Below are 27,645 nucleotides of genomic sequence, written 5' to 3' on the forward strand. Positions count from 1 at the left end.
TCTAAGTGAGGCTAGGAATTTAAATCTTTTATGTATCTTGTTTTATTTTTCTTTCTAAAATTGTATAATGCTAAGTGGTTTGGATAGATAAAAAATAATTTTGGACCTATAATTTTAAAATTTTATTGATTTTCAGTCATAAGAACCTAAATGTTAAATTAACCAAATCTATAGCTTACATCAACATTTTTCTCTAATAGCACACCTATCATCTCAAAAACTTAGATATGTCTCCGTCTCCTTTTATCTTACTTGAGTTTTTCAAATGCCTACTTTAATCTTATATTATTAACCTTTAAACATTTCTAGATAGTAGCTGAAAAAGCTTACTAATGTATTCATGCTAGTTGAAATAATTGGAATCTGGAATCCCCATTTTGGGGGAATTACCATTTGGAATCTTGTGCTTCAAATACAACAATAGATTGATTGTCCCATTTGTTGCCACGAAGTACTTTAGATATACAACTTTTAAACATAAAAATGTCATTCGTTCTTAAAGGGACTTGGAAACAAAAACTTACAAAAACATATAGAAAACCAAGGGCGGACTTAATTCAATATATATTACTAATTTATAGAAATATTTGATTGTGAATCAATTATTATTGTATACTTGGTCTATTTTAATTTATTAATCTAATTTTAACTTGACACCAAATTTAACAAATTAAAGTACTTAAAAAGAAATATTTTTGGATGTTGTTTTCTTAAAACTAACACACTATACAGCCTGGCACTAATTATATTACAGGTTGGCAAGGCGCTGCCCATTAATACCAATTACAAAAATTAACGTCAAAGTAAAATCTCATTAATAGTACATACAAGATAATTTGTATTCGGGTAATTCGATATTTTTCAAATTTATGATTAAATATTATAATAAAATACTTTTGTCAATATGTTATCGTTATTAAGGAACATGTAAATGGAAAATGGAAAAGTTAAAATAAACTAACAAAATAGTTGAATAGTATGTCTAAGAAGACATCGTAACCCTGTTAAATTATTATTTTCTTTGTTTAAATTTATTTATTTGACTTTTTTAATTGACTCAAAAAATTTAAAAAATGAGTTAAAATTAAAAATACATTAAAATGAGTTTTTAATCCTAGACATATCATTAAAAAATTTAAGAATCAATCAACAGAAATATTATAATAAAATAATCACTATAAAATTCAGTAATTGATTATTATTTTGTCCCATTGTTACGTACATAATTGCGGTGGCTTTTTAGTACTACTTTACTCAATCCATTCTCACCTCCTATTTATACTCACTCCCCTTCTTGCTTCTCTCCTACTTTTAACTCTATCCCTTTTATTCTTCTCATAAAATTAAATTCATCCTCTACTATATAATAACACAAATCAACTAACCAAATCATACAATTTTTAGCGATAATAAATTGAAAATGGGTATATGCAATTCATGTGAATCTACATCTGTTGCGACCGCGAAAATAATACTACAAGACGGAAGATTACAAGAGTTTTCTTATCCAATAAAAGCTTGGTATCTCTTACAAAAAGATCCAACTATTTTCATCTGTAACTCCGATGAAATGGAATTGGGAGATAAGATTTCCGCCATAAATGCAGAAGAAGAACTTCAATTGGGTCAATTGTATTTCGCTATGCCTTTGAAGAGGCTAAGAAGTAGACTTGGGGCTGAAGAAATGGCAGCATTAGCTGTGAAGGCGAGTTCTGCATTGAAGAGAACTAGTAGTAGTAATAAACCGTTTGTATTTTCTCAACAAAAGAATTGTGATAGAGTGACAAGGAACGGCGATGGTGGTGATAGTGGGAGAAGAAGAGGAAAAAAGACGGTGAAGTTGAGTGTAATACCAGAATAGGGTGAAAAAATTATATTTGAATAACCTTTTGTTATGTTAGGCAAATGTTACCGTGGCTAAGAAGGGTGAAATAGTATTTTGCTTAGCAAAATAGGCCTATGGCGATTGACCATTCAGTTATTGATCCAAATCAGGTAAAAAAAAAATAAAAAAAGATGTGTTTTGAAAAGATGAAAGTTGGAGCTATTGACCTTGAAAAATGTGCAAAGAGACTTTCAAAACAATCTTAGTTTCTCATACAAGAGTTGATCTGAGTCATCCCATTGGGAATCAAAGAAAGGAGCAGGGAAATGTTGTACAGTAGTGAAAGATTTTCATTCAACTTTAAGTACTGTTCATTTTATTTTGTACATAGTTGGTTTTATAAATAAGTTAAGATTCAAAAGCTATTTATTTGGGTGATTCAAAATTGTTCTTCTTTATCTGAATCATATTTAAGAATTTGCTGCTATAATTAACGTCTATCGATAGCAAGGATTGTATCATAATTTTTAAAATTTTACGATTTGTTAAAGCTATCGGATAATGAAATGTACAATTACCATTAATTACTGTAAATTTAATACACGATTAGTATATATACATATATGGAAATCTTAGTTTGGAGTATTTTGGTTCGCAATTTAGTTTTTGCATATTTGCATAAATGGAGTTGGTTGCTCACAAAAATTAAATCTACTTTTTTTTGGTGTAAATGTATTGAACAAGATTAATTAAATAATTAATATGAATGGGATGATTTATTTTAACCATTTGGGAAGTCAATGGAAGGAGCAGAACATATGAATGTGTACTTGCAAGCCCCATAAGACATACTGACAAAAAAATACTTATGAATTGTCATTTCCCCCAACAAATTTCATTATAATTATGTAATTATTTACTTTTTATAACACATTTATTTGAGCAGCTAAGCTGCGTGGTGTATACTCTCTATTTTTATTTTAGAAGAAGGCCAAATACATACGCAGGTCCTTAAAGTTGTTCACGTTTTTCCCCCCAGGTACCTCAACTAACCAAGATTCCTATTAAATCCTTTAATTCCCTACAATTTGATCCTTTTAAATATTCTTAGCTGATTTGGAGCCAAATTTCAATAAATTATTTTTGGTAATTAGGAGCGTGAGATGAACCTTTCCCACGTGGAAATTTTGACCAATACACTCCAACCTAATTACACATCAGTGCCACATATTAAGTCATCAAACCTAAAAATCAATTTCCTCCCATAACACTTCTAACCCGTTTCTAAACGAGAAAACCCTAAGAATCTCTCCCTTTCAATGACTTTTACAGCTGAAATTCTTAGATTTTAAAGTGATTTCGAGTGTTTTGTTGAAGGAATCATCGAAGATTGCAGACGATTTTGGAGTTCATTCGCGATTTTCGAGTTACCGAGTGTAAGGTAAGTTCATTCCCTAATTTCTATGTAATTTTTATTGTTGTAGTGGTTGTGTGTTTTTAATATATGTGTTTAGTCTGTGTTTTTTATTGATATATACTGGATTTTAGTATCAATGTGGTTGTTGTTGTTAATATCTGGATAAAGTTAGGATTTTTTTTTATTGTTCATAACGTGTCAGAAAAATTTGGGGCCTTGTTTCAGGGAATCTTATGGACGCCATTATTATAACTCGTTTTCATCATGGTGGTAAGTTTATTCAGGACAAAACTGGAATTACTTATAAAGGGGAAGCCGAGGTGGAATATGTTAATATCGACAAGGACCACTTCTCAATAATCGAGTTACTTTTTTACACTAAACAATTGGGGTATATTACTATTGGTGGGTTCTGTGTTAAAGACTCCACAAAAAATGGCTTTATTGAGGTGGACACTGATTTCACTTTAGTAAATCTCATCAAAGACCTAAAAGGTGGTGACTTTTTTAGACAATTATGTAAAGCATGTGGTGGATGATGTAGAAGTGGTCACAACGGGTTTGTTTTGTGGGTCTGTCGTTGAAGAAGACTTAGAAGATATAAATGTGACTGCAAGTGAAGGGTTGAATCATGAGGCTGAATCTGAAAATGTTAATGTGGAAGTTGAGCCAGGAGATATATCAGATCTAGATGTGGAATGGACTGAATCAAATGAAGAAAGTAGTGATGACTCTCAAGAGGATGCTATTCCTGATGTGGATGACTCTGAGGTTGATGAAGAATTAAGATCTCTTAGAAATGAAAGGAGAAACAAAGTGAAAAAGAAAAAACCTACTCAAACTGAGGAAATAAAGCTTGGAACAGCTGGTGTTGATAGAGGCTTTAAAGACATAGGAAGGAATAAGGCTGCTAGATACACTGGAAGACTAGGGGGTGATGAGCAATATATAGATAGCTCAGAATTGGACAGTGAAGACAGTAGGGATGAATTGGATTCATAATTTGTGAAGGGTGTTGATTTACCAAGAAGAAGAAAAAGTAAAAAGGTAAGATTTGATCCTGATTGTGTTGTAGCAATTTTTGAGCTTGGTATGGTATTTGAAAGTGCTGAACAATTTAGAAAAGCTGTTGCAGACTATTCTTGTGAATATTAAACAACGTTAAAATTGAAGCCTAATGACAAAAAAAGAGTTAGAGTTAAATGTGAGGACAAGAAATGTAAATGGTTACTGTTTGCTAGTACAGATAAAGATTCTGGTGATTTTGTTGTCAAAAATTATTATCTTGTGCATGTAGGTCCTCAATCAACCAAGAACAAGTTGTGCACATCTAAGTTTGTTGCAGAAAAGTTCTAGGATGAAATTACCTGTCAACCATATATAAGATTATGGGAAATTCAGGAATTGGTGAGAAAAAAATTTGGGTTGTATGTTGGAAGAACTGTTTGTCATAGGGCAAAAAAGAGGATTATCAAGGAGTTCTTAGGCGACTGGAAGATGGAATTTTCAAGATTGTGTGATTATGCAGACATGATTAAACATACTAATCCTGGTACTTCCTGTTAGGTGAGGACAGATAGAGAGTCTCAGCCAGGAAAAACTTTGTTTGTTTACTTCTATGTTTGCTTTGATGCATTGAAGAGGGGTTGGTTGGAAGGATGCAGAAAAATTATTGATTTTGATGGATGTTTTCTGAAGGGTTCTTGCAAGGGAGAATTGTTGGTTGCTGTTGGATGAAATGGAAATCAACAGATGTTTCCAATCGTATGGGCTGTTGTTGACACAGAGACAAAACATAGTTGGAGTTTTTTTCTCAAGTACTTGATAGAAGATCTGAACTTAGGCACAGGACATGGACTGACTGTTATGTCAGACATGCAGAAGGTTAGATGTTTTTTGTATTGTATCTTGTTCTATTATTTTTTTTCTTGTGTTGCTAATACTTTTCAATATTTGTGCTACAACTGTTTACATAGGGCCTTGTACCAACTTTTTGTGAGTTGCTACCAGATAGTGAGCAGAGAAGGTGTGCTAGACATATCTGGTCCAACTGGCATCAATAATGGAGTGGTGAAGAAAGAAGGAAACAGTTGTGGAGATGTGCTAAGTCAAGTTTTGAAGTGAAATTTGAAGATGAGATGGATAAACTCAACAAATTAGGTAATAAAATTTGTGAGGACTTGTTGCATTATGAAAAAACTACTTGGTGCAAAGCATATTTTAAAGAGCATTCTAAGTGTGACATTGTTGAAAACAATATGTGTGAAACTTTTGATTCTTGGATACTAGTTACTAGACATAAGGCTATCATAACTATGTTAGAGGAGATTAGTCACAAGATAATGGACAGAAATATTGCAATAAGGAAATTTGCTTAAACTTGGATCTCAGATATCTCTCCTATGGCTAGACTAGTACTAGAAGAGAACAAAGATCTTGCTAGATTTTGTGAAGTTAGATTCAATGGTGATATTGGGTATGAAATCTTAGATGGTCAATACAGACATATTGTTTATATAAGGAAGAAGACATGTACATGTAGAACATGGCAATTGAGGGGCATACCATGTCAACATGCTGTGCTTGCATATCAGCACAAAGGCATAGAACCTGAACATGAAGTGGTACATTGGTATAGGAAAGAGACTTTTTTGAAGGCTTATAACCATTTTCTACAGCCAATACCAAACATGAAAATGTGGCCTCACACTAGTGGTGTAGTGATTGAACATCCTGAACCAAAAGTCATGCCTGGTAGGCCACCAAAGTGCAGAAGAAAGGTAAAGAATGAGCCTAGAAAAAAGTATGGGAAGTTATCCAAAAGAGGAGTAAAAATGACATGTTCCCTGTGTCATCAAGTAGGCCACAACAAAAAATGTTGTCCAACATTGGTAAGTTATTATTCTCTTCTAATACATTTACAATAAGCTTCAATTATTTACAATAATCAATTATTATTACTGTATTAATAGGCTGAAATGGGACAACCTGGAGGCTACCCAAACAGGCAACCAAGCTCAATCCAACCACCATTGTCTAGCCAACCATTAAGCTTAAGTCAGCCACCATTGTTTAGCCAACCATCAAGCTCAAGTCAGCCACCAGTATTTAATCATCAAGGCAGTTCTATGTGTTTTGATTCTTCAGCTGTTAGAAGAGAGCAACAACCTGATAAATGCAGAGGCACATGCAGAGGCAGAGGCACTGGGAGAGGCACTAGGAGAGGTACTGACAGAGGAACTAGTAGAGGCACTGGTAGAGGCACTGGGAGAGGTACTGGCACTACCAGAGAAATAGGAAGAGGCACTGGTAGAGACATTGGAGGTGTATCAAGTCAGCAACCTGATCAACCAAGGGATGTGGAAGCTTCAATATCAACAGGAAGACAAAAGAGGACCAAGACTATAGGATTTGGCATCTATACAAATGCAAGTGGTAGTCAAACCTTTAATGTAAGTGTATACATAATTTTGTTCATTTATTACTCTACTATATAAAGTCTCATTTTAAGATATTTCTATGCAGCCTGGTACTTCAGGAGAAAAAGTTATCAATCCGAGAGTTTATAAGGATGCATCTCCAACAAATATTGATATTGATTATAAGCCTCGAGGACTCAAGTGGAATGGTGGAGATGCTGTCACTGGTTCACAGTTGCAACTTATCACTCAGTCAAGGAAAAACAAGCGTGGAACATCTAGTGCACCAAAGAATGCCTAATTTATGTAGAAAAATCACTTTTTGGTTGTGTAATTAGCAGCAGAAATTTGTATTGACTACTTTGAAACTTGGAGTTCACTAGAGCAAATTAATGGCATGAATGATCAATTTTTACTGCTTTTGAGGCACAAATTATCTTCATTCCTTCAATTAAATCATTACAATAAAAACACAAGGCATTTACAATAGAAAAATCGATCAAAATTGCCCATAAAGAACACTAGAATCTACCATACATACTTTTATGAAGGAATCTAATAGAAGACAAATGAATCAACTAAGATTATTTTGTTACACAAATCCAAGTAGCCAATATCACCCATACGATGATGCATATCATCCACATTTTTCTTGATCGATTCCTCTCCAATTCATATATTTTGACTCTTTTCAACAAACCCCATATCACCCTCCTAGCTTGAGCAGGCATTTCATCATCATACCATCGATAATATTCACATCCACCTCGTGCCTACAAAATTAAAGAAAAAAATTGAATTATAAATAAGGTGATTCTTACTATATTGGACAAAAAAAAATGAATTTGATTTACCTTTAAAGTTTTGCAACAAAGGAACCTACGTCCAGGATTGGATTGCGTCCATGAGGTCTTCATTTCCACAACGTTCCCACATTTACATAGTACCTTCGCAGTTGAAGAAGAAGAAATCGATGAAGAAGATAAATTCGACATTGGAACTTGATGATTAAGAAGAAATCAATGAAAAAGAGATATAATATAATGAGCTAAAGAGGAGAAATAATGATGAAGAGAAACAAAAGAGGAGAAATAAGGGAAGAATGGGAGAAATTAGGGTTAAAAGGGGGAAGAAGATCGTTGGTGTGTGGTTCAAGATCCACATCAGCGCTTTTAAAGCGTCTGCACGCGCTTAAAGGACGTGAGATCACGTTTGACTCCACATCAGCCAAGAATATTTAAAAGGATCAAATTATAAGGGGTTAAAGGATTTAATAGGAATCTTGGTTAGTTGAGGTACCTGGGGGAAAAGCGCGAACAACTTTAGGGACATGCGTATGTATTTGGCCTTAAAAGAATATCAAGTGACACTTCATGTGTATAATTATTTTCAATTATGGAAAACTAAAATAATTATTAGGTTAAAATAAGGGGGAAAGGGTGATAAATTTTTTGGATAAAATCTAAATCAGGTCATTTATAGAAATTTATGGGTGACTTGTTGTTAGGAATCACGTAGTTTTAATATAAAATTACAATATATCGCTCTTTAATTTGTAATTATATTAATTTGTAAAAAATAATACAAACCATATACATAATATATTACTCAGAGACATTAAAGAGTATTTGGATACATTATAACATAAATCGTATACATAATATGTAACTCAGATACATTAAAAACTAGCTCGGATACATTATAGAATAAATCAGATATAAAATATATAGCTCGAATAAATTAAATATTGACTCAAATACATTAATATGTAGCTCAGATGCATTAAAGAAATAAGAGATTTTAAAAGTTTTTAGAAATAGAAGGAGATATTTGAAATAAAGAAAACATAAGACGTACATTTTAGTAATTTTTCCTACATATACTAAATCAGTATGACCGTTGCCAGCTTGAAAATTGGTCTGTTCAAAAAGATGAAATGATGTAAAGAAAATTCAAACTATTGGATACAGTCAACCATATACATGCATAAGACGCAGTTATCTTTGATCAAATATACATATGATATGAGAAGCTAAGAGAATAGTAATTTTCCAACTTAATTAGATGAACTGTAGAAGGAAATGATCAAACTTAAAGTGTGAATTTTCTGAATATGCTTAGAAAGAAAAACATTTGCTGCCAAAAATATTCAGAAACCGTCACCAAATAAAAAAAAATACTAAAGTTCCATCCAAGTATAACATATAAGTTCTCCATAAATAAATAAAATGGTGAAGAAAATTGAAGTCCTTAGATTTAGATTTATAAAAGAACAATCTAAATGAACGATTCTCTTGGTTTCTATTTCCTCATCATGGTGGAACATATCGGGTGTGTTTGGTAAGGTGGAAAACATTTTTCAATCTTCACTTCACATGTTTGGTTTGGTAAAATGTTTTGGAAAATATTTTCCAAATTGATTCATTTTCTAAAAATTTAAGGAAAATAACTTAACTTTAAAACTTAAGGAAAACAATTTCTAAAACCACCTTCCTGTTGTAAATCCATTGTATATGTGGATGATCCATTAGAGTTATCCAACAATTAATTGGATTCATGTATTAGTCTTTCCAATGTGATAAGATTTCAAGGTGATATGAACCTTGATGATAACTATGTATAATTCCAAGGTGACCTTTGACTATGATATCTGAACACTATAAATAGAGATATCATTCACCATTGTATGACATACTTGAATAAGAAAATTCTCTCCTTTATCTTATAATTCTTGTCTTTTTCTTCTTATATTCTGAGCTTTCTTTACAACACGTTATCAGCACGAAGTTGCTACTTGCAAAAGTATTATATAAATATTTTTATTTAGTTCACATATTCTCTCATAATTTTATTATGTCGAATTTATCCTAACTTGAGTTTGTGGCATTAGATATTTCTGGAAAGTCTTTCATAGGTACTCAATGCTGAGATTCATTTGGCTGCTAAAGGTCTTGATGCCACTATTACTTAGGGAAATGAAGCATCGAGTCAAGATAAGGTGAAGGCTATGATTTTCCTTCGTCATCATCTTGATGAGGGCCTGAAGATTGAATATCTGACGGTAAAAGATCCACTTGAATCGTGGACTGATTTAAAGGGGATATATGACCACCTAAAGGCAACAGTGTTGCCAAGAGCTCGTTATGAGTGGATGCATTTACGGTTTCAAGATTTTAAGACCGTAATTGAATACAACTCTGTTGTATTCAGGATAACCTCCCAGTTAAAATTATGTGGGGAGACTATAAAAGATGAGGACATGTTGAAAAAGACAGTTACTACTTTCCATGCCTCAAATGTGATATTGCAGCAGCAATATCGTGAAAAGGGTTTTCAGAAATATTCTGAACTAATCTCATGTCTTTTGGTGGCTAAGCAACATAATGCTCTTTTATTGAAAAATCATGAAGCTCGTCCCACTGGAGCTGCTCCATTATCGGAGGCAAATGTGGTGGAAGCACATGATCAATCTGAAGTAAAAAGAGATGATCATTGGGGCTATAATAATGCACGGGGACGTGGCAAAGATAAAAGACGATACACTAATCGTCAAGGTGGTGGTCATAATAAAAGGGAGAACAACATAAGTTCTCAAAATAACCCCTCAAAAAATAATTGTCGTCGTTGTGGCATGAAAGACCATTGGAAGAATGAATGTCGCACACATGAGCATTTTGTAAGGCTCTATCAAAATTCCTTTAAAAAGAAAGGAAATAAAAGTGGTGCTTCCTCTTCCAATGCTCGAGCTGAGTCACATATGACTCTTAAAGATGATGATAAGCCGGGAACATCTCAGAAATATGATAAGGATGTTGAAGCAAATTTGGCTTTAAAGGATGATGTTTTTGATGGCCTTGGTGACATTACTCATATGGAAGTTGATGACTTCTTTGGAGATCGAAACTGATGTTTGATCTTTTAGCTGGGGAATGAAGTCTGTTAATATTTTACATAATATTTTACTTATGTATTTTTAATTATTATGTTATTCATGTTGAAGTATTTAAATTTCCGTTGTTAATTTTGTTTCTTCCTTCTTTTGATGTATTTTATTTTAATGAAAATTAATAGAAATCCCCAGTTGTCAGTTGGATTCAAGATGAGTAATGGAGATGTATGCCTTCTTGATAGTGCTACAACGCATACAATATTAAAAGAAAAGAAATACTTTTCTAATTTGGTTATGAAAATTCATATGTCAACACAATATCAGGTAGTACAAAATTAATTGAGGGCTCTGGAAGAGCGACCTTATTACTACCTAGAGGGACAATATTAAGTATTGATAATGCATTATATTGTAGTAAGTCTCAAAGAAACTTATTAAGTTTCAAAGTTATTCGCCAAAATGGCTATCATGTTGAGACGGCTAATGAAAGAAAGGTTGAATACCTTTACATTACTACAATAAATGTAGAGACGAAAATTGTGCATGAAAAATTACCTACATTTTCTTCTGGGTTGTACTATACAAGTATAAGTACAGTTGAATCACATGCCGTAGTAAGCAAAAGGTTTACTAATTTTAATGATTTTATCAGTTAGCATGACCGGTTGGGCCATCCCGGATTTAATATGATGCGCAAAATCATTGAGAATTCACATGGGCACACCTTAAAGAGCCCAAATATCCTTCAATCAAAGGAATTCTCTTGTGCTTCTTGTTCTCAAGGAAAGTTGATCATTAAACCATCAACAATTAAGGTTGGAATTGAATCCCTTGCATTTATGGAACGTATACACGGTGATATATGTGGACCAGTTCAACCTGCATGTGGACCCTTTAATATTATATGGTCTTGATAGATGCTTCTACAATATGGTCACATGTGTGTTTATTATCAAATCGCAACATGGCTTTTGCGAGATTGCTGGCTCAAATAGTAAGATTGAAAGCACAATTTCCAGACTATACAATAAAGACAATCCGTCTAGATAATGCTGGTGAGTTTACATCTCAGGCATTTAATGATTATTGTATGTCTACTGGGATAACAGTTGAACATCCAGTTGCGCATGTTCACACTCAAAACGGTCTAGCAGAATCATTGATTAAACGTCTGCAATTGATAGCTAGACCATTACTAATGAGAACAAAGTTATCTGTGTCTATGTGGGGGCATGCTATTTTGCATGCAGCAACACTTGTGCGCATAAGGCCGACCAATTATTATGAATTCTCCCCATTACAATTGACTTTTTGTCAAGATCCAAACATTTCCCATCTTAGAGTTTTTGGATGTGCGGTGTATGTCCCAATTGCTCCACCACAACGCACAGAGATGGGGCCCCAAAGAAAGTTGGGGATATATGTTGGGTATGAATCTCCTTCAATCATAAAATATTTGGAGCCTATGACTGGAGATTTTTTTAAGGCAAGATTTGCTGATTGTCATTTTGATGAATCAATATACCCAACATTAGGGGGAGAACATAAGTCGTTGGGAAAGAGATAAATTGAAATTTATCATCTCTATCTCATCTGAATCCTCGAACAAACCAATGTGAGCAAGAAGTTCAAAGAATAATTTATTTGCAGAACATTGGAAATCAGCTACCAGATGCATTTACTAATCTTCCAAGGATTACTAAATCGCATATTCCAGCTGTTAATGCTCCAGTTCGAGTTGATATCCCGACGGGACAAATTGTTAAGGCAAATGAGTCTAGATCACATTTGAAGCGTGGTAGACCAATTGGTTCCAAGGATAAAAATTCTCGAAAGAGAAAAGGAATAAATGATCAAGATGATCATGGGTTGAAAGAAATTTCTCAAGATGAGACACAAGTCATAACACATGATGAGGAGGAGGTTCGAACTTCTGAAAACAATGAAATTTCAATGAATTATGTCTCGACGAGAAAGTTGTGGAACCGAAATAATGTTGTGATTGATAACATATTTGCCTATAATGTTGCTATTGAATAATGCAACAAGATGAAAATTTTGAGCCAAAATCTGTTCACGAATGTAGACAGAGAAATGATTGGCCAAAATGGAAGGATGCAATTCAAGCTGAATTGGCTTTACTAGAAAAACGTGAAGTTTTCGGACCAATAATCCGAACACCTGAAGGTATCAAGCCAGTGGGGTACAAATGGGTTTTTGTACGAAAAAGAAATGAGAAAGGTGAAGTCGTGAGATATAAGGCCCGACTCGTTGCTCAAAATTTTTCTCAAAGACCTGGCATTGATTATATGGAGACATATTCTCCAGTGGTAGATGCAATCACCTTCAGATATCTCATAAATCTGGAAGTTCATGAAAAACTTGAAATGCGTCTAATGGATGTTGTCACAGCCTATCTATATGGCTCATTGGACCACAACATTTTCATGAAAATTCCTGAAGCATTCAAAGTGCCTGAAGCATACAAAGATTCAAGAGAAACTTGTTCAATAAAGCTTCAGAAATCTCTGTATGGATTGAAACAATCAGGAAGGATGTGGTACAATCATCTGAGTGAATATTTGTTAAAGAAAGGGTACAAAAATGACCCGATTTGTCCCTGCATTTTCATTAAACGGTCGGGGTCTGAATTCGTTATAATAGCTGTGTATGTTGATGATTTGAACATCATTGGCACTCGTAAAGAGCTTTTGGAAACTGTTGAGTTTCTGAAAAAAGAATTTGAAATGAAAGATCTCGGCAAGACAAAATTTTGTCTTGGCCTACAGATTGAGAATTTGTCAAATGGAATACTTGTTCATCAATCAACGTACACAGAAAAGATACTAAAACATTTTTACATGGATAACTCACATCCATTGAGTACTCCAATGGTGGTAAGATCTCTTGACATTAATACAGATCCATTTCGACCTCAAGAGAATGATGAAGAGCTTCTTGCTGATGAAACTCCTTATCTTAGTGCGATCGGGGCACTAATGTACCTTGCTAACAATACTCGACCAGATATCTGTTTTGTAGTAAGTCTACTGGCAAGATTCAGTTCCTCCCCAACAAAAAGACATTGGAATGGTCTTAAACACATACTTCGATATCTTCGGGGGACCATGGACATGGGTTTATTCTATTCCAATGAATTCAAGTCAGAACTGATTGGTTATGCAGATGCAGGATATTTATCTGATCCGCATAAAGCTCGATCACAAACAGGCTATTTGTTTACATGTGGAGACACGCCAATATCTTGGCGATCAATGAAGCAAACGTTGGTAGCCACTTCTTCAAATCATGCAGTAATAATAGCCATCCATGAAGCAAGTCGAGAGTGCGTCTGGCTGAGATTAATGACCCATCATATTCAGGAAATGTGTGAATTTTCTTTGAAAAAGAATATACCAACCACAATGTAAGAAGATAATGCTGCATGTATAGCTCAATTGAAAGGAGGATACATCAAAAGAGACCGGACAAAGCATATCTCACCAGAGTTCTTTTTCACACATGATCTTCAACAAAATGGTGAGATAGAAGTTCAACAAATTCGTTCAAGTGATAATCTTGTTGATTTATTCACTAAGGCATTGCCAACATCAACGTTTGAGAAGTTGAGATACAAGACTGGAATGCGCTGTCTCCGAGATATCAAGTAAAGTTTTCATCAGGGGGAGCGAAATACGCATTGTACTCTTTTCCTTAACTATGGTTTTGTCCTAAGTTGGATTTTCCTGGTAATGTTTTTAACGAGGCAACATTCAAAGCGTATTATGAGATATGTGTACTCTTTTTCCTTCACAAGGCTTTTTCCCACTGGGTTTTTCCTAGTAAGGTTTTAACGAGGCAACATTCAAAGCGTATTATGAGATATGTGTACTCTTTTTCCTTCACAAGGCTTTTTCCCACTGGGTTTTTCCTAGTAAGGTTTTAACGAGGCACATAATCTATGGATATCCAAGGGGGAGTGTTGTAAATCCATTGTATATGTGGATGATCCATTAGAGTTATCCAACAATTAATTGAATTCATGTATAAGTGTTTCCAATGTGATAAGATTTCAAGGTGATATGAACCTTGATGATAACTATGTATAATTCCAAGGTGACCTTTGACTATGATATCTCAACACTATAAATAGAGATATCATTCACCATTGTATGACATACTTGAACAAGAAAATTCTCTCCTCTATCTTATATTTCTTGTCTTTTTCTTCTTATATTCTTATCTTTCTTTACAACACTTCCAAGTTTAAATTACAATTTTTTTTATTGAAAAACTCAATTTATTTTGTCTTACCCTCAACCCCCCTTCCCCCCTCAAAAAAAAAATGTAATTTTCTTTTTTTAAAAAATTTTCAATTTCAAAAATTATTTTCTACTCTAGTAAAAATAAAAATATTTTTCATTCATAAATCAAAAACTAAACATCATTTCCGAAAAATATTTTCTACTCACAAACCAAACATGAGAAATAAATAAAAAATATACTTGTTTTCAAGAAAAATATTTTCCTTCATACCAAACACACCCATAGGGTCACAATTTCCGTTCTGTCTTTGCTACAGTGGATCTTGTGTATGGTTTTAGCATTTACAACTTTCACTCCCTTGTAGTTCTGTTCATTAAATTTGCGAATAAGAAAGAAATGTACAAAATTATCAGAAGCAATATTTAAAAACCCAATGGAATGTGCAAATATTGTTAACTTTCACTTTCATACTCAAAATTTATTTCAAAAGGTGGTTTCATTATTGATCGACTCTTCGAATATAGAAGCTGAAGTACCTTTGTAAAGGGAATGATTCTTTATTTAGGATCTAGACAATGTGATATCAAACAAACATTACCATACAAAGTATTGAATAGTACCAAAGCTAATACATTCTCTAATACCTTTAACCAAACAATCCTTAAATATCATCATCTCTAATTGCCGTCACCCATAATTAATAAATCATCTCTATTATTTAGCCATCAATGTGCTCAAATAGATACTTTAATTTATAATATGTGCAAAATACCTAAACACGTTATCTATTAGAAGTAATCATATTTAAATACTTTTAGAGAACATATATAAAAGAAACAAATGTTTGTATCGAAGGAGACATCACAAGTACACCTGAATTCTTTGTTCCAACTGAGGAGGAGTTGTAGTCCCAAACTCAACCTTTTCTATCTCAAACAAACAATATATGGAGAGTGTTCAGGGTACCTAATTTAAAAAGCAAGTGAACCACATTCAACTAAACAAACTGAATTAAGTTTGAGTGATTTCACCTATTGTACAAATATTTCCTTTATTTCAGGAAAAAAATTTAACAAATGAATAGTCTCGAGTCTCAATTTCAACGTTTAAGATCACTAATGTAGACAATATATGAAGAGATTCTATCTTGGTATGATCATAACACAAAGTTAAACGGGAACTAAGATAATCATTCGTTCATTATATATGGCTAGCCACCATTCACTGTTTCTAGTTGTTAGCCTTAGGCCGGGATTTTGCACCAGTACCAATATGTTTTCGAGTCGCACTGATTAAGATATTATGGAAACGTTTAGTAATCTTAATTAATCAACTAGACTTAGTCCCGTATTTTTTCTTGGTGAAAGCATATGTTATAGAAAGACAAATCACATTAAATGAGTGAAAAACAAGAGTTTGAAATCAAAAAAAAATAATGAAGGATCTTAGAATTATAACTGAATGAAACTTCCCCTGTTTTCCATATTTCATTTTTGTATGTTCTTAAATATCACTCTAATCTTAAAGGAGAACAGTACTCAAAGATCTGTATCATTAGTTATTCATCATTTTTCACAATGGAAAGATAAAAACCTGCCATCATAAACCAAGTTCAACATTTACATCAATTATCTCATTTTATCGATTTCTAAGAATCATCACAAACTTACCTTTACATGTACTATAATAAGAACTTAAAACAGTTTAATCTTTCAACCATATTAATCCACGGGCAAACTAAGAAAATATAAATGCAACAAAGACACGGAATAAACATAGAAAAATAAAGGTCAAATTGATACCAAAGTTCAGAAAATAAAAACAAAAGAGATTTATTTATATGGCAGTGACGAACAACTAATTATATCCAGTTACCTCGGACATAATTTTTTTTTCTGACGGAAGTTTTTCTCTGTAATTCAATTAGTAAACACAATTTGTTATTCTGATTTTGATTTTGAGTCCCGATTCCACTCCAATAGTCTCTTGCAAGAAATCACTCACCTTCAAGATACTTTCTCCAACCCGCATAAATATTTCAAAACAAAAAACACATAAAAAGTAAATCAAAACAGTACCTCAAGGGAAAAAACAAAAAAATCCAAAAAATTGTATGATACCGAACAAAAATTATCTCCAAAGTCATCAAATGTGAAATTTCACCACCAAATTGTCTCAAATTATCCTGCTCGACACACTCCTGAACCTGAATCCTGGAGAATAAGAGAGAGACAGAGATTGGGAAAACATAAGAATAGAAATATTGCAAATATTTTCTGCCGATCAATAATGAGTGTGCTCCTCTATCAACCCTTCACTTAAATACTAAGTTCTTATCGACAATAGGGTCTAAAGTCATGACGCACACTTAACTCATACATCACATATGTTGCGCTCTTTAGCAACTACAGCAAAGTGCTAGGGGTAACTTTGAGACATTAACTAAGCCAATAAAAATAGAAACAAAGAATTAACTAAAAAAAAAATAGGACAAACTTGATTTGTCTGCTTGGGAATTCACATACATAATCCAATGCAACAACCACTTCAAATGCAAAATCCATAGAGTATAACTTTTTATTACTCTATAGATAAAATGATCACATGAGGCCATATAAATAGCTCTTGTGTTTTAAAACTGAAGGGCTAAGTGAACTTTTGAAGCTCCATTACCATACCAAAGGCAAAGGGTATAATATCCATGTTTCCACAAGAAAAAGGATCAAACTTTCACCCATCTAGCTCTAGTCCATCTCATAACACACAACTACATGTTGATCTAGAACAACAATGTCATTTCATCTTATACAAGACAATATTACATTCGCTACACGTAACTATATGTCCATTCATTGCCGAAAAGTAGTACGCCTACTACACTAATACTGAAAGCGTAGATCTCAATCCATCCTGATAAAAAGCAAACAAAGGTCCAGTTGCAAAATATTTCTTGAATTTGTAAGTCAACTACTACTATTACACCCCAATTTTCTCACAAGCAAGTTCAAGGTTAACTACGTAGATGCTCACTACTCACTACCCATATTGCTCCATTTAAGCATAAAGCATGTTGATGCACCAAGTTTGTTTTTTTTTTGGATCAAACAACCTAAGCAATGTGTGCATATCAAAAATGATCACTTTAACTTTTAATTGGACAAACAATCTAGTCTAAAGCGGCAAAAGATTGGCATGATATAAACACTAAAATGAATTACATAAATAATACTATAATTAAATAACTCATGAGCAAGTTTCCAAAAGACACTTAGCTCACATATTTTCACAAATATATAAATGCAGACAATTCAAAGCGAATATTATATATAAAAGGGATGACAAAAGATACAAATAATAAGAGACATACCATTCATATATAGCCAAAATTGGATACCAAAATTTGAATTCGGTGCAATTGGAACAAAATCAAAACTCAAATGTTGATGAAATTTTCAAACCAAAAATTAAACAACATAAGGTTAAAGAATACGATAAGCATACATATACCGTTGAGAACTGCGGAATGTGCTTCTACTTCAATCTCTGTCTCATCTTTCGGCGCTTCCTCTTCAAACCTCATCATATGCTTTTCTTGCACCGTAAGAAAACAAAAAAAATAAAAATAAAAAATGATGAAATTGAGCATAAAAGACTTACAAAATGAGTGAAAATGGACAAATACGGTGCTACGAAATTCATGTTATCTTAGCTCTCATTCTGAATTGGTGACGGTCGGAAATTATTTCTAATCCTCCAAAAAATTACCATAGAGATCAATTATCATTGTTGACCGCTTACCTGATAAAATATGGTACACTCTTTGTAGTAAAGAATAAAGTAGTACATGTGTGAGTAATGATAGAGTACTAAATGTGTTTCGAAGGAAATAACCTTTACCAACTTACCCCAAATCCATCAACTTTAAGAACAATGTGATTTGCTTTTCGATACATTTTCAAAGTACCATACATGTTTATCCCTTTCTTGTAATTTCTCTATTGCAATTTGAAGAATGTATCAATAAATCAGGATAAAATTATTTGCATGCATATGGAATAATTGAAAACCCATCCAAAAAAACTTATAGAACAAATGAATTAACAGATATGCAAAAGACAAACCTATATATATAATATATATATATATATATATATATATATATATATATACTTTTAAGATAGTGGCATATTATTCAAGGATGATATCAATTTTGATTGAAATTCGCGGCTTTCTTTGACCAACGGAGACTCCACAATGACCTTTACCGTCGATTATAGTTTTCAAAGCTCCTTTCGCTCCAGTTTATCTTAGCAACTACAGCAAGCTGACTCGCAACTCTCTCGTGTATATGGTATCCCAAATATATGTGAATCACTCAAGATACATACAAATATATGTATCTATGTTTATCTAGTGTGATTCACATGTGTTTGAGATACATACAAAGATATGTATCTAGTGTGATTCATATGTGTCTGAGATACATACTAATCTCGCCTCTCTCTCTCTTTATGCATTTGATAGCAAAAATACATGTATCTAAGCATAAGAACGTAAATAATTATAAATAAGTGATGTTTTATTTTTAAAAAAAAATTAGAATGATTTTAAGAGTCACCACTTATTTTTAAAGGAAAATTAAGAAAACTATTTATTTTTTCAAAAGATTAAAACAGAAATCTAATGAATATATAAAAAAGGGAGTTCGGGGTGTAGAAAATACAGTATAGAAAGGAAAAAGAATGTTGACTATTATTGTTGTATTTTTCCGTATAAAGCTACGACTGCACAATACCTTCTATATAGGCTATTGGCAAGTTACAATTTAGGAGAGTTCTACTTGAATTCTGCTTTTGTAAGTTGACTCCTACTAGTAGTACACAACAAGACTTATAGTCCTAATGCAATACATATATAGGAACGTTGATTATTATTGTTGTATTTTTCTGTATAAAGCTACTGCACAATACCTCCTTATATAGGCTATTGACAGGTTACAATTTAGGAGAGTTGTACTTGAATTATACTTTTGTAAGTTGACTCCTACTAGTAGTACACAACAAGACTTATAGTCCTAATTCAATACATATATACACTCTCCTAATGCTAACACAACTCTGCTCCTTTGTGCTAGTCTCTAACACTTCACCTCAAGCTAGTGAGAGGTGGATCAACCACTCCCAGCTTGCTTCAAAAGGCTGCAAATTGTTGCTTTGTAAGTGCCTTGGTGTGTATGTAAGCTAGCTGATCTTGTGATTGAACAAAATGTGTTATGAGATTTCCCCTTGCCACCTTTTCTCGAACAAAATGATAGTTCATCTCCACATGTTTAGTCCTAGCATGTAATACTGGATTCACAATCATGTAAAGTGCACTAAGATTATCACAGAACAATATTGGAGCTGTAGTAAGTGTGACAATCTTTGAGAATATAGGTGATCCATGTAATCTCAGTTGCAGTGGAGGCTAGTGCTCTATATTCAGCTTTAGAACTTGACCTGGCGACTGTATGTTGTTAACTTGATGCANTTGAAATTCGCGGCTTTCTTTGACCAACGGAGACTCCACAATGACCTTTACCGTCGATTATAGTTTTCAAAGCTCCTTTCGCTCCAGTTTATCTTAGCAACTACAGCAAGCTGACTCGCAACTCTCTCGTGTATATGGTATCCCAAATATATGTGAATCACTCAAGATACATACAAATATATGTATCTATGTTTATCTAGTGTGATTCACATGTGTTTGAGATACATACAAAGATATGTATCTAGTGTGATTCATATGTGTCTGAGATACATACTAATCTCGCCTCTCTCTCTCTTTATGCATTTGATAGCAAAAATACATGTATCTAAGCATAAGAACGTAAATAATTATAAATAAGTGATGTTTTATTTTTAAAAAAAAATTAGAATGATTTTAAGAGTCACCACTTATTTTTAAAGGAAAATTAAGAAAACTATTTATTTTTTCAAAAGATTAAAACAGAAATCTAATGAATATATAAAAAAGGGAGTTCGGGGTGTAGAAAATACAGTATAGAAAGGAAAAAGAATGTTGACTATTATTGTTGTATTTTTCCGTATAAAGCTACGACTGCACAATACCTTCTATATAGGCTATTGGCAAGTTACAATTTAGGAGAGTTCTACTTGAATTCTGCTTTTGTAAGTTGACTCCTACTAGTAGTACACAACAAGACTTATAGTCCTAATGCAATACATATATAGGAACGTTGATTATTATTGTTGTATTTTTCTGTATAAAGCTACTGCACAATACCTCCTTATATAGGCTATTGACAGGTTACAATTTAGGAGAGTTGTACTTGAATTATACTTTTGTAAGTTGACTCCTACTAGTAGTACACAACAAGACTTATAGTCCTAATTCAATACATATATACACTCTCCTAATGCTAACACAACTCTGCTCCTTTGTGCTAGTCTCTAACACTTCACCTCAAGCTAGTGAGAGGTGGATCAACCACTCCCAGCTTGCTTCAAAAGGCTGCAAATTGTTGCTTTGTAAGTGCCTTGGTGTGTATGTAAGCTAGCTGATCTTGTGATTGAACAAAATGTGTTATGAGATTTCCCCTTGCCACCTTTTCTCGAACAAAATGATAGTTCATCTCCACATGTTTAGTCCTAGCATGTAATACTGGATTCACAATCATGTAAAGTGCACTAAGATTATCACAGAACAATATTGGAGCTGTAGTAAGTGTGACAATCTTTGAGAATATAGGTGATCCATGTAATCTCAGTTGCAGTGGAGGCTAGTGCTCTATATTCAGCTTTAGAACTTGACCTGGCGACTGTATGTTGTTAACTTGATGCACATGAAATGCAGTTAGTTCCTAAGTATATTGTATAACCTGTAGTTGATCTTCTTGTTGTAGAACAACCTCCCCAATATACGCCACAGTTATCCATACAACCTTAGAAGTGACTTTGCAATTAGCCTAAGTCCAAATTGAACTATCCCTCTGACATATCTAAGAATCCTCTTTACAGCGTGAAAGTGCTCAATGTTTGGACTCTGCATGAACTGACTTGTGAGATTCACTGCATGAGTTACACCTTGCCAAATCAGTGTGAGATACTGCATGTTACGACCCGATTTGAAGACTAAACCGTTTCGAAGCCGATTTCGCAACTTTGGCAATTTTTGTTAAGTTTTTGGAAAAATTTATAATTTAGGGAGTCACCACTGAATCTTTTAGGAAAAATTAAGAAAACCATTTGAAAAGGAATTTTAAAAGAAAACATTTAAATAAACCCGAGTCGAGTACGTGTTCAAATAATTCTCTAAGTAAGGGTTTAGGCACCTTAGAGAATTCGCTAACACGCGGTTTACCGACGAATTTTAAAGTTGACTAATTTTTAAAAGAATAAAACTTAGATTACTTAAAAATCTTATTTATTTATTATTATTAATTTTGAAAATGAAAAATCTTTTGATACTTGTACATTTGTACTATCCCAAATAATGAAACAATCCAAATATTAAAGTATCAAAAGTAAAATTCTAACTTAACAATTTATCCGGGTCAAGCTTTTGAGTCAAATAATCAATACAATCACTTAAACATGGATTTGAAAGCTAAATACCAACTATGAAAGAATATGGGTAATTCTCAAGTTAGTCTTGAAGCTTAGATTGCCCAACTCAAAAGAGGTTTGAAAATTTGAATACTTGAAGCAAAATAAGTAACAAAATAGCGATGTCATTAAAAAACCTCCAAAGGATTCATCTAAGTTAATAAGAAGGGTTAAGTGTCATAATAACAAGCAAGATAGACAAGTAATAGAAAGAAAAATTTGGACTTCTAGTCCAAATTCAGGTGTGTTGCCTCCTTCTCTTCTTTGTTGCATCTGCATTTTTTAGATTTGAGCCCTTAAATTTCTTGGACTTAGGTCGAAATTCCACCTTCCAATCCTTTGGGACTAGTGCTGAATCCTTGTTGCTATGCTGCTGCTATTGATTTGGGTTTTAATCCAACAATATTAGCTCCTTTTTTGCGACTTGAAAGAGATTGACTCAGAGAGAATCGAATGTAAAGGGATTGGGATTCCAGGTGGACTCAAACAAGATAGTTCATACAAAGAAAAGGAGGAAAATAAAGATTAGCAAGATGATCAAGTTATGAAATAATTGTTGCGGAAGTCGAATATATAGAGAGTGATGGAATCACAACTACTATATCTAAAGGTAGCTAATAAATAGTAAATGAGACAACAATAAAAAGAACACCAAGAATTAACGAGGTTCGACAAACTTTTGTTTTCTTTTGCCTACTCCTCTGACACAACCAACCAATGTTTATCTCACTCCAAAAAGAGTACAAGTGAAATTCTACAAGAGAGAAAGAAGAACAAATGCCTTAGGAGATAAGAAGGCAAGTGAGAGGTGTGTTACAAATGAATTAGGAGCTACCTATTTATAGGAGTGGATTCTTCCTATTGATGTCATCCATGACATCATAATATGTCAAAATGTCAAGATTTACCTTGTGAAATCAATTTATTGTTCACCTAAATTTCACCTACAAAAAGGTGCTATCTTGACTTTTCTACCAATGAAGAATTATCATCCTAACTACCATATCTTCTCATTAATCCATTTTTGAATCTTGTCAAATTTATCAAATCTCCACCTTGGCAAAATTCTTCATTTCCAACTTTCTCTCAAAAACAATTTTGATTGTGTCTTCAACCTCAATCTTCAATGTTTAACAATGTTTATCAAGTTCAAACGATGTTGAAATTTGACCACAGTCACCACTTTTGTCAAAATATCAGGAGGATTATCTATAGTATGAATTTTCTGCATTATGACTCCACCATCTTCTATGATGTCTCGTATGAAATGATATCGGACATCAATGTGCTTCGTTCTTGCATGATAAACTTGGTTCTTTGCTACTTGAGTAGCACTCTGACTGTCACAAAATATTGTGATTTCTTTTTGTCCAATACCAAGCTCTCTAAGTAATCCTTGAAGCCAAATTGCTTCCTTCGCAGCCTCTGTAATTGCCATGTACTCTGCCTCAGTGGTAGACAAAGCAACTGTTGACTGCAAAGTAGACTTCCAACTAACTGGTGCATTTGCAATAGTGAAAGCATAACTAGTAGTTGATCTTCGTTTGTCCAAATCACCTGAATAATCTGAGTCACAATATCCAATAAGATATTGACTATCTTTCTGCTCGAAAACCAAACCAACATCGACGGTATTATGAATATATCGTAGAATCCATTTTAAAGCCTGCCAATGGTCCTTTCTAGGATTGTGTATGTACCTGCTTACAACTCCAACAACGTGTGAAATATCTGGCCTTGTGCAAACCATCACATACATCAAGCTACCAATAGCATTCACGTATGGTACTCTTGACATATATTCTCATTTAGCTTCATTCTTAGGTGACATAACATTACTAAGCTTAAAATGACGAGCAAGAGGAGTGCTAACCGAATTCGTTTTTTCTTTCATACCGAATCGATTTAGTACTCTCTTCAAATATTCTTTCTGAGATAAATAGTGTTTCTTTGAATGTCGATCTCTTTTTATCTCCATGCCAAGAATCTTCTTTGCCTCACCTAAATCCTTCATCTCATACTCCTTTCTTAGTTGAATTTTTAGCTTCTCAATTTTCTCTTGACTTTTAGAAGCTATAAACATATCATAAACATATAGGAGGAGACATATAAAAAAATTATCTTCAAGCTTGTGCAAATACACACAATGATCGTATTTGCTTCTTATGTACCTTTGCTGCAACATAAACTTGTCAAATTGTTTGTACCATTGTCTAGAAGATTGTTTCAATCCGTACAATGATTTTTCAAGTTTGCACACCAAATTTTATTTTCCATCAACTTTGAATCCTTCTGGCTGAGTCATATAGATTTCCTCTTCCAAGTCTCCATGTAAAAATGCAGTTTTTACATCCAACTGAACTAGTTCCAAATTTAACTGCGCTACCAAAGTCAACAAACCTCTAATGCAGGAGTGTTTCACAACTGGAGAAAACACCTCATTATAATCAATTCCCTCCTTTTGAGCATATCCNAAATTCAACTGTGCTACCAAAGCGAACGAAATTCTAATGGAGGAGTGTTTCACAACTAGATAGAATACCTCATTATAATCAATTCCCTCCTTTTGAGCATATTCTTTGGCCACCAATCTTGCTTTGTAGCGAACATCTTCTTGGTTAGGAAATCATTCTTTCTTTGCAAATACCCTTTTGCACCCAATTGCTTTCTTGCCCTCCGGGAGATTGGCCAATCTCAATGAATGATTCTGATGAAGGGACTGCATTTCTTCATCCATGGCAATCCTCCACTTATCTTCTTGTGAACGTTGGACTGCGTCTTTATAAGTGGTAGGAATGTCGTCGGCTGCAATTTACTTAACACAAACCACCATATCTGTGAGTCGAGCACATTTTCTTATTGTCCTTTTTGGCTTGCTGGTTCCTATTGATTCAAGTTGTGGTTGAGGTTCTTGAGATGGAACCTCCTCTTCGACTGACTCTCCTTTAAGGGGAAAATCTTCTGTTGTTTCCTCGTTTGATCCATGTGTTGGTAAAATTATCTTTCCCTCAAACTCCACCTGCGTTGAAGGACCATCTATTTGTTTTGGCTTCTTCAAGTGTTACCTTGTTTGTCAAGGAACATTCATCAAAGGTAACATCCCTGCTAAAAATAACTTTTCTTGTCCCTAAACACCATAAACGGTATCCTTTGACTCCAAAAGTATTTTCCATAAATAAAACATTCTTTGCTCTTGGGTCCAATTTCGAATCTCTTACATGATAATATGCAATTGAGACAAATACATATAAATAACCATAATCTTCAGCAGGTTTTCCATACCATTTTTTAAATGGTGTCTTCCCACCAATAGCAGCAGCTGTTAGATGATTAATGAGGTGGCAGACATATGTTATTGCTTCAGCCCAAAATTTTTTATCCCAAGACAACATTGGACAATATGCACCAAACCTTCTCCAGCAAAGTTTGGTTCATGCGTTTTGCCACTCCATTCTGTTGTGGTGTATTTCTGACAGTGAAATGCCTGACGATGCCATTTTCCTCACAAATTTTCTGAAAAAGATCATTTTTTGTATCCTCCACCATTGTCTGTGCGAAGACACTTTGAGTTTCTATCATCGCCTTCCATTTGAGAAAAATTCCCAATACTTCATCTTTTGTTTTCATCATATACACCCACAATCTTCGGGAAAAGTCATCAACAAAGGTTACAAAATAGTGTTTCCCACCTAGTTAAGGTGTTTTGGAAGCACCCCAAATATCTGAATGAACATAATCCAAAATATCTTTAGTATTATGGATAGTTGTTCCAAATATAACCCTTGTTTTCTTTCCCTTTATACAATGCTCACAAAACTCCAAGTTGCAAGTTTTTACTCCTTTTAGCAATCCTTGATCTGATAAAGTTTTCAAGGATTTTCCTCCAGCATGTCCCAAGCGCATACGCGATAGCTTGGTCATTTCTGCCTCCTTCTCGTCATTGGATGTTGTTGTCACTGTCCCAATAATTGTACTACCTTGATAGTGGTACATGTTATTATTTCTTCGAATTTCCTTCATTACCACCAATGCACCATAGCATATTTTCATCACGCCATTATCTGCAATGACTTTGAACCCCTTTGACTCTAGGGATCCAACAAAAATGAAATTTTTCTTCAAATCTGGTACATATCGAACATCTGTTAATGTTCTACTTGATCAATCATGGTTCCTTAATCGGATTGAACCAACACCATATGCAGTAAGAGGATTATTATTTGCAGTGAGAATAACTTCACATTCTCCTTCTTGTAAATCAACAAACCAGTCCCAATCGGGACATATATGATAGCTAGAACCTGAGTCCATCAACCATACATTAGATGATTTGGATGAATCTGTCGTAACTAGTGAATAATCGAAGTCATCACAATCAGCCACATTTGAATCCATGACAGCCTTCCCATTATTTGGTTTGGCTTTGCTATTCAACTTTGGGCAGTCTTTTTTCGAGTGCCCTTTTTCTCGGCAAAAGACACATTTATCTTTGCTGAGTCTGGATCTTGACTTGGATCTTCTTTTCTTCGTTCTCATATTATTCTGAGAACGACCTCTCGCAATCAATGCTTCTGCTTCTCCGCCTTTTTTTCTCTCTTTCTTTGCTTATAACTATATAAGGCAGAACAAACTTCTTTGATAGATACTTCATCATTCCCATGTAGTAGAGTCGTTTAAAGATGCTCGAACTCATAGGGAAGTGAACTTAACAACATTAAGGCCATATCTCCATCCGTAAAAGTCACATCCATATTTCGCAAATCTGTCGCCAACTTATTAAATCTAGTGATATGATCATTCATTGTGCTACCAGGAATATAAGTGAAGCGTCACAGTCTTCTTTTCATGTAAAGTTTATTTTGACTGTTTTTATTCAAGAATTTTTCCTCCAATGAATTCCATAATTTATTTGCAGATTTTTCTTTCTTGTGTGGATACTTTTGTTCTCTTGTAAGGTAAGATCGAATGGTACCGCAAGCAACACGGTTTATAATATTCCAATCTTCTTCTCCTACACCGTCTGGTTTCTTTTCTTCAATGGAAATATCTAGCCCTTGTTGAAAAAGAACATCAAGGACCTTACCTTGCCACATTCCGAAATTTCCTAACCCGTCGAAAATTTCAACTGCAAATTTCGCATTTGACACATTTTTTGTCATAAGCGAAGATGCCAATGATGACGTATTATTGACACTTGATGTGGACTCATCATTTTTCTTATC

At 33.8% G+C, this 27,645-nt stretch overlaps 4 protein-coding genes across 4 annotated transcripts; 3 read left to right on the top strand and 1 right to left on the bottom strand.

Moving 5' to 3' along the window:
• The first annotated feature begins 1,293 nt into the window (after nt 1-1,293).
• On the top strand, nt 1,294-2,305 carry LOC107013971. The gene has a single exon (XM_015213846.2). It carries the CDS (start codon nt 1,421-1,423, stop codon nt 1,859-1,861), a length of 441 nt encoding a protein of 146 aa, XP_015069332.1. The 5' UTR covers nt 1,294-1,420; the 3' UTR covers nt 1,862-2,305.
• Nucleotides 2,306-6,126: 3,821 nt separating this feature from the next.
• On the top strand, nt 6,127-6,962 carry LOC114076386 (jacalin-related lectin 34-like). Its single transcript, XM_027915315.1, has 2 exons — nt 6,127-6,694; nt 6,768-6,962. Exons 1-2 carry the CDS (start codon nt 6,221-6,223, stop codon nt 6,960-6,962), a joined length of 669 nt encoding a protein of 222 aa, XP_027771116.1. The 5' UTR covers nt 6,127-6,220.
• A 2,706-nt stretch (nt 6,963-9,668) lies between these two features.
• On the top strand, nt 9,669-10,568 carry LOC107013184. Its single transcript, XM_015213159.1, has one exon. It carries the CDS (start codon nt 9,669-9,671, stop codon nt 10,566-10,568), a length of 900 nt encoding a protein of 299 aa, XP_015068645.1.
• Nucleotides 10,569-26,116: 15,548 nt separating this feature from the next.
• On the bottom strand, nt 26,117-26,473 carry LOC107013185 (uncharacterized mitochondrial protein AtMg00300-like). Its single transcript, XM_015213161.1, has one exon. It carries the CDS (start codon nt 26,471-26,473, stop codon nt 26,117-26,119), a length of 357 nt encoding a protein of 118 aa, XP_015068647.1.
• Nucleotides 26,474-27,645: the final 1,172 nt, after the last annotated feature.

Source organism: Solanum pennellii, chromosome 3, assembly GCF_001406875.1.
Source record: "Solanum pennellii chromosome 3, SPENNV200".
Lineage (NCBI taxonomy): Eukaryota > Viridiplantae > Streptophyta > Magnoliopsida > Solanales > Solanaceae > Solanum > Solanum pennellii.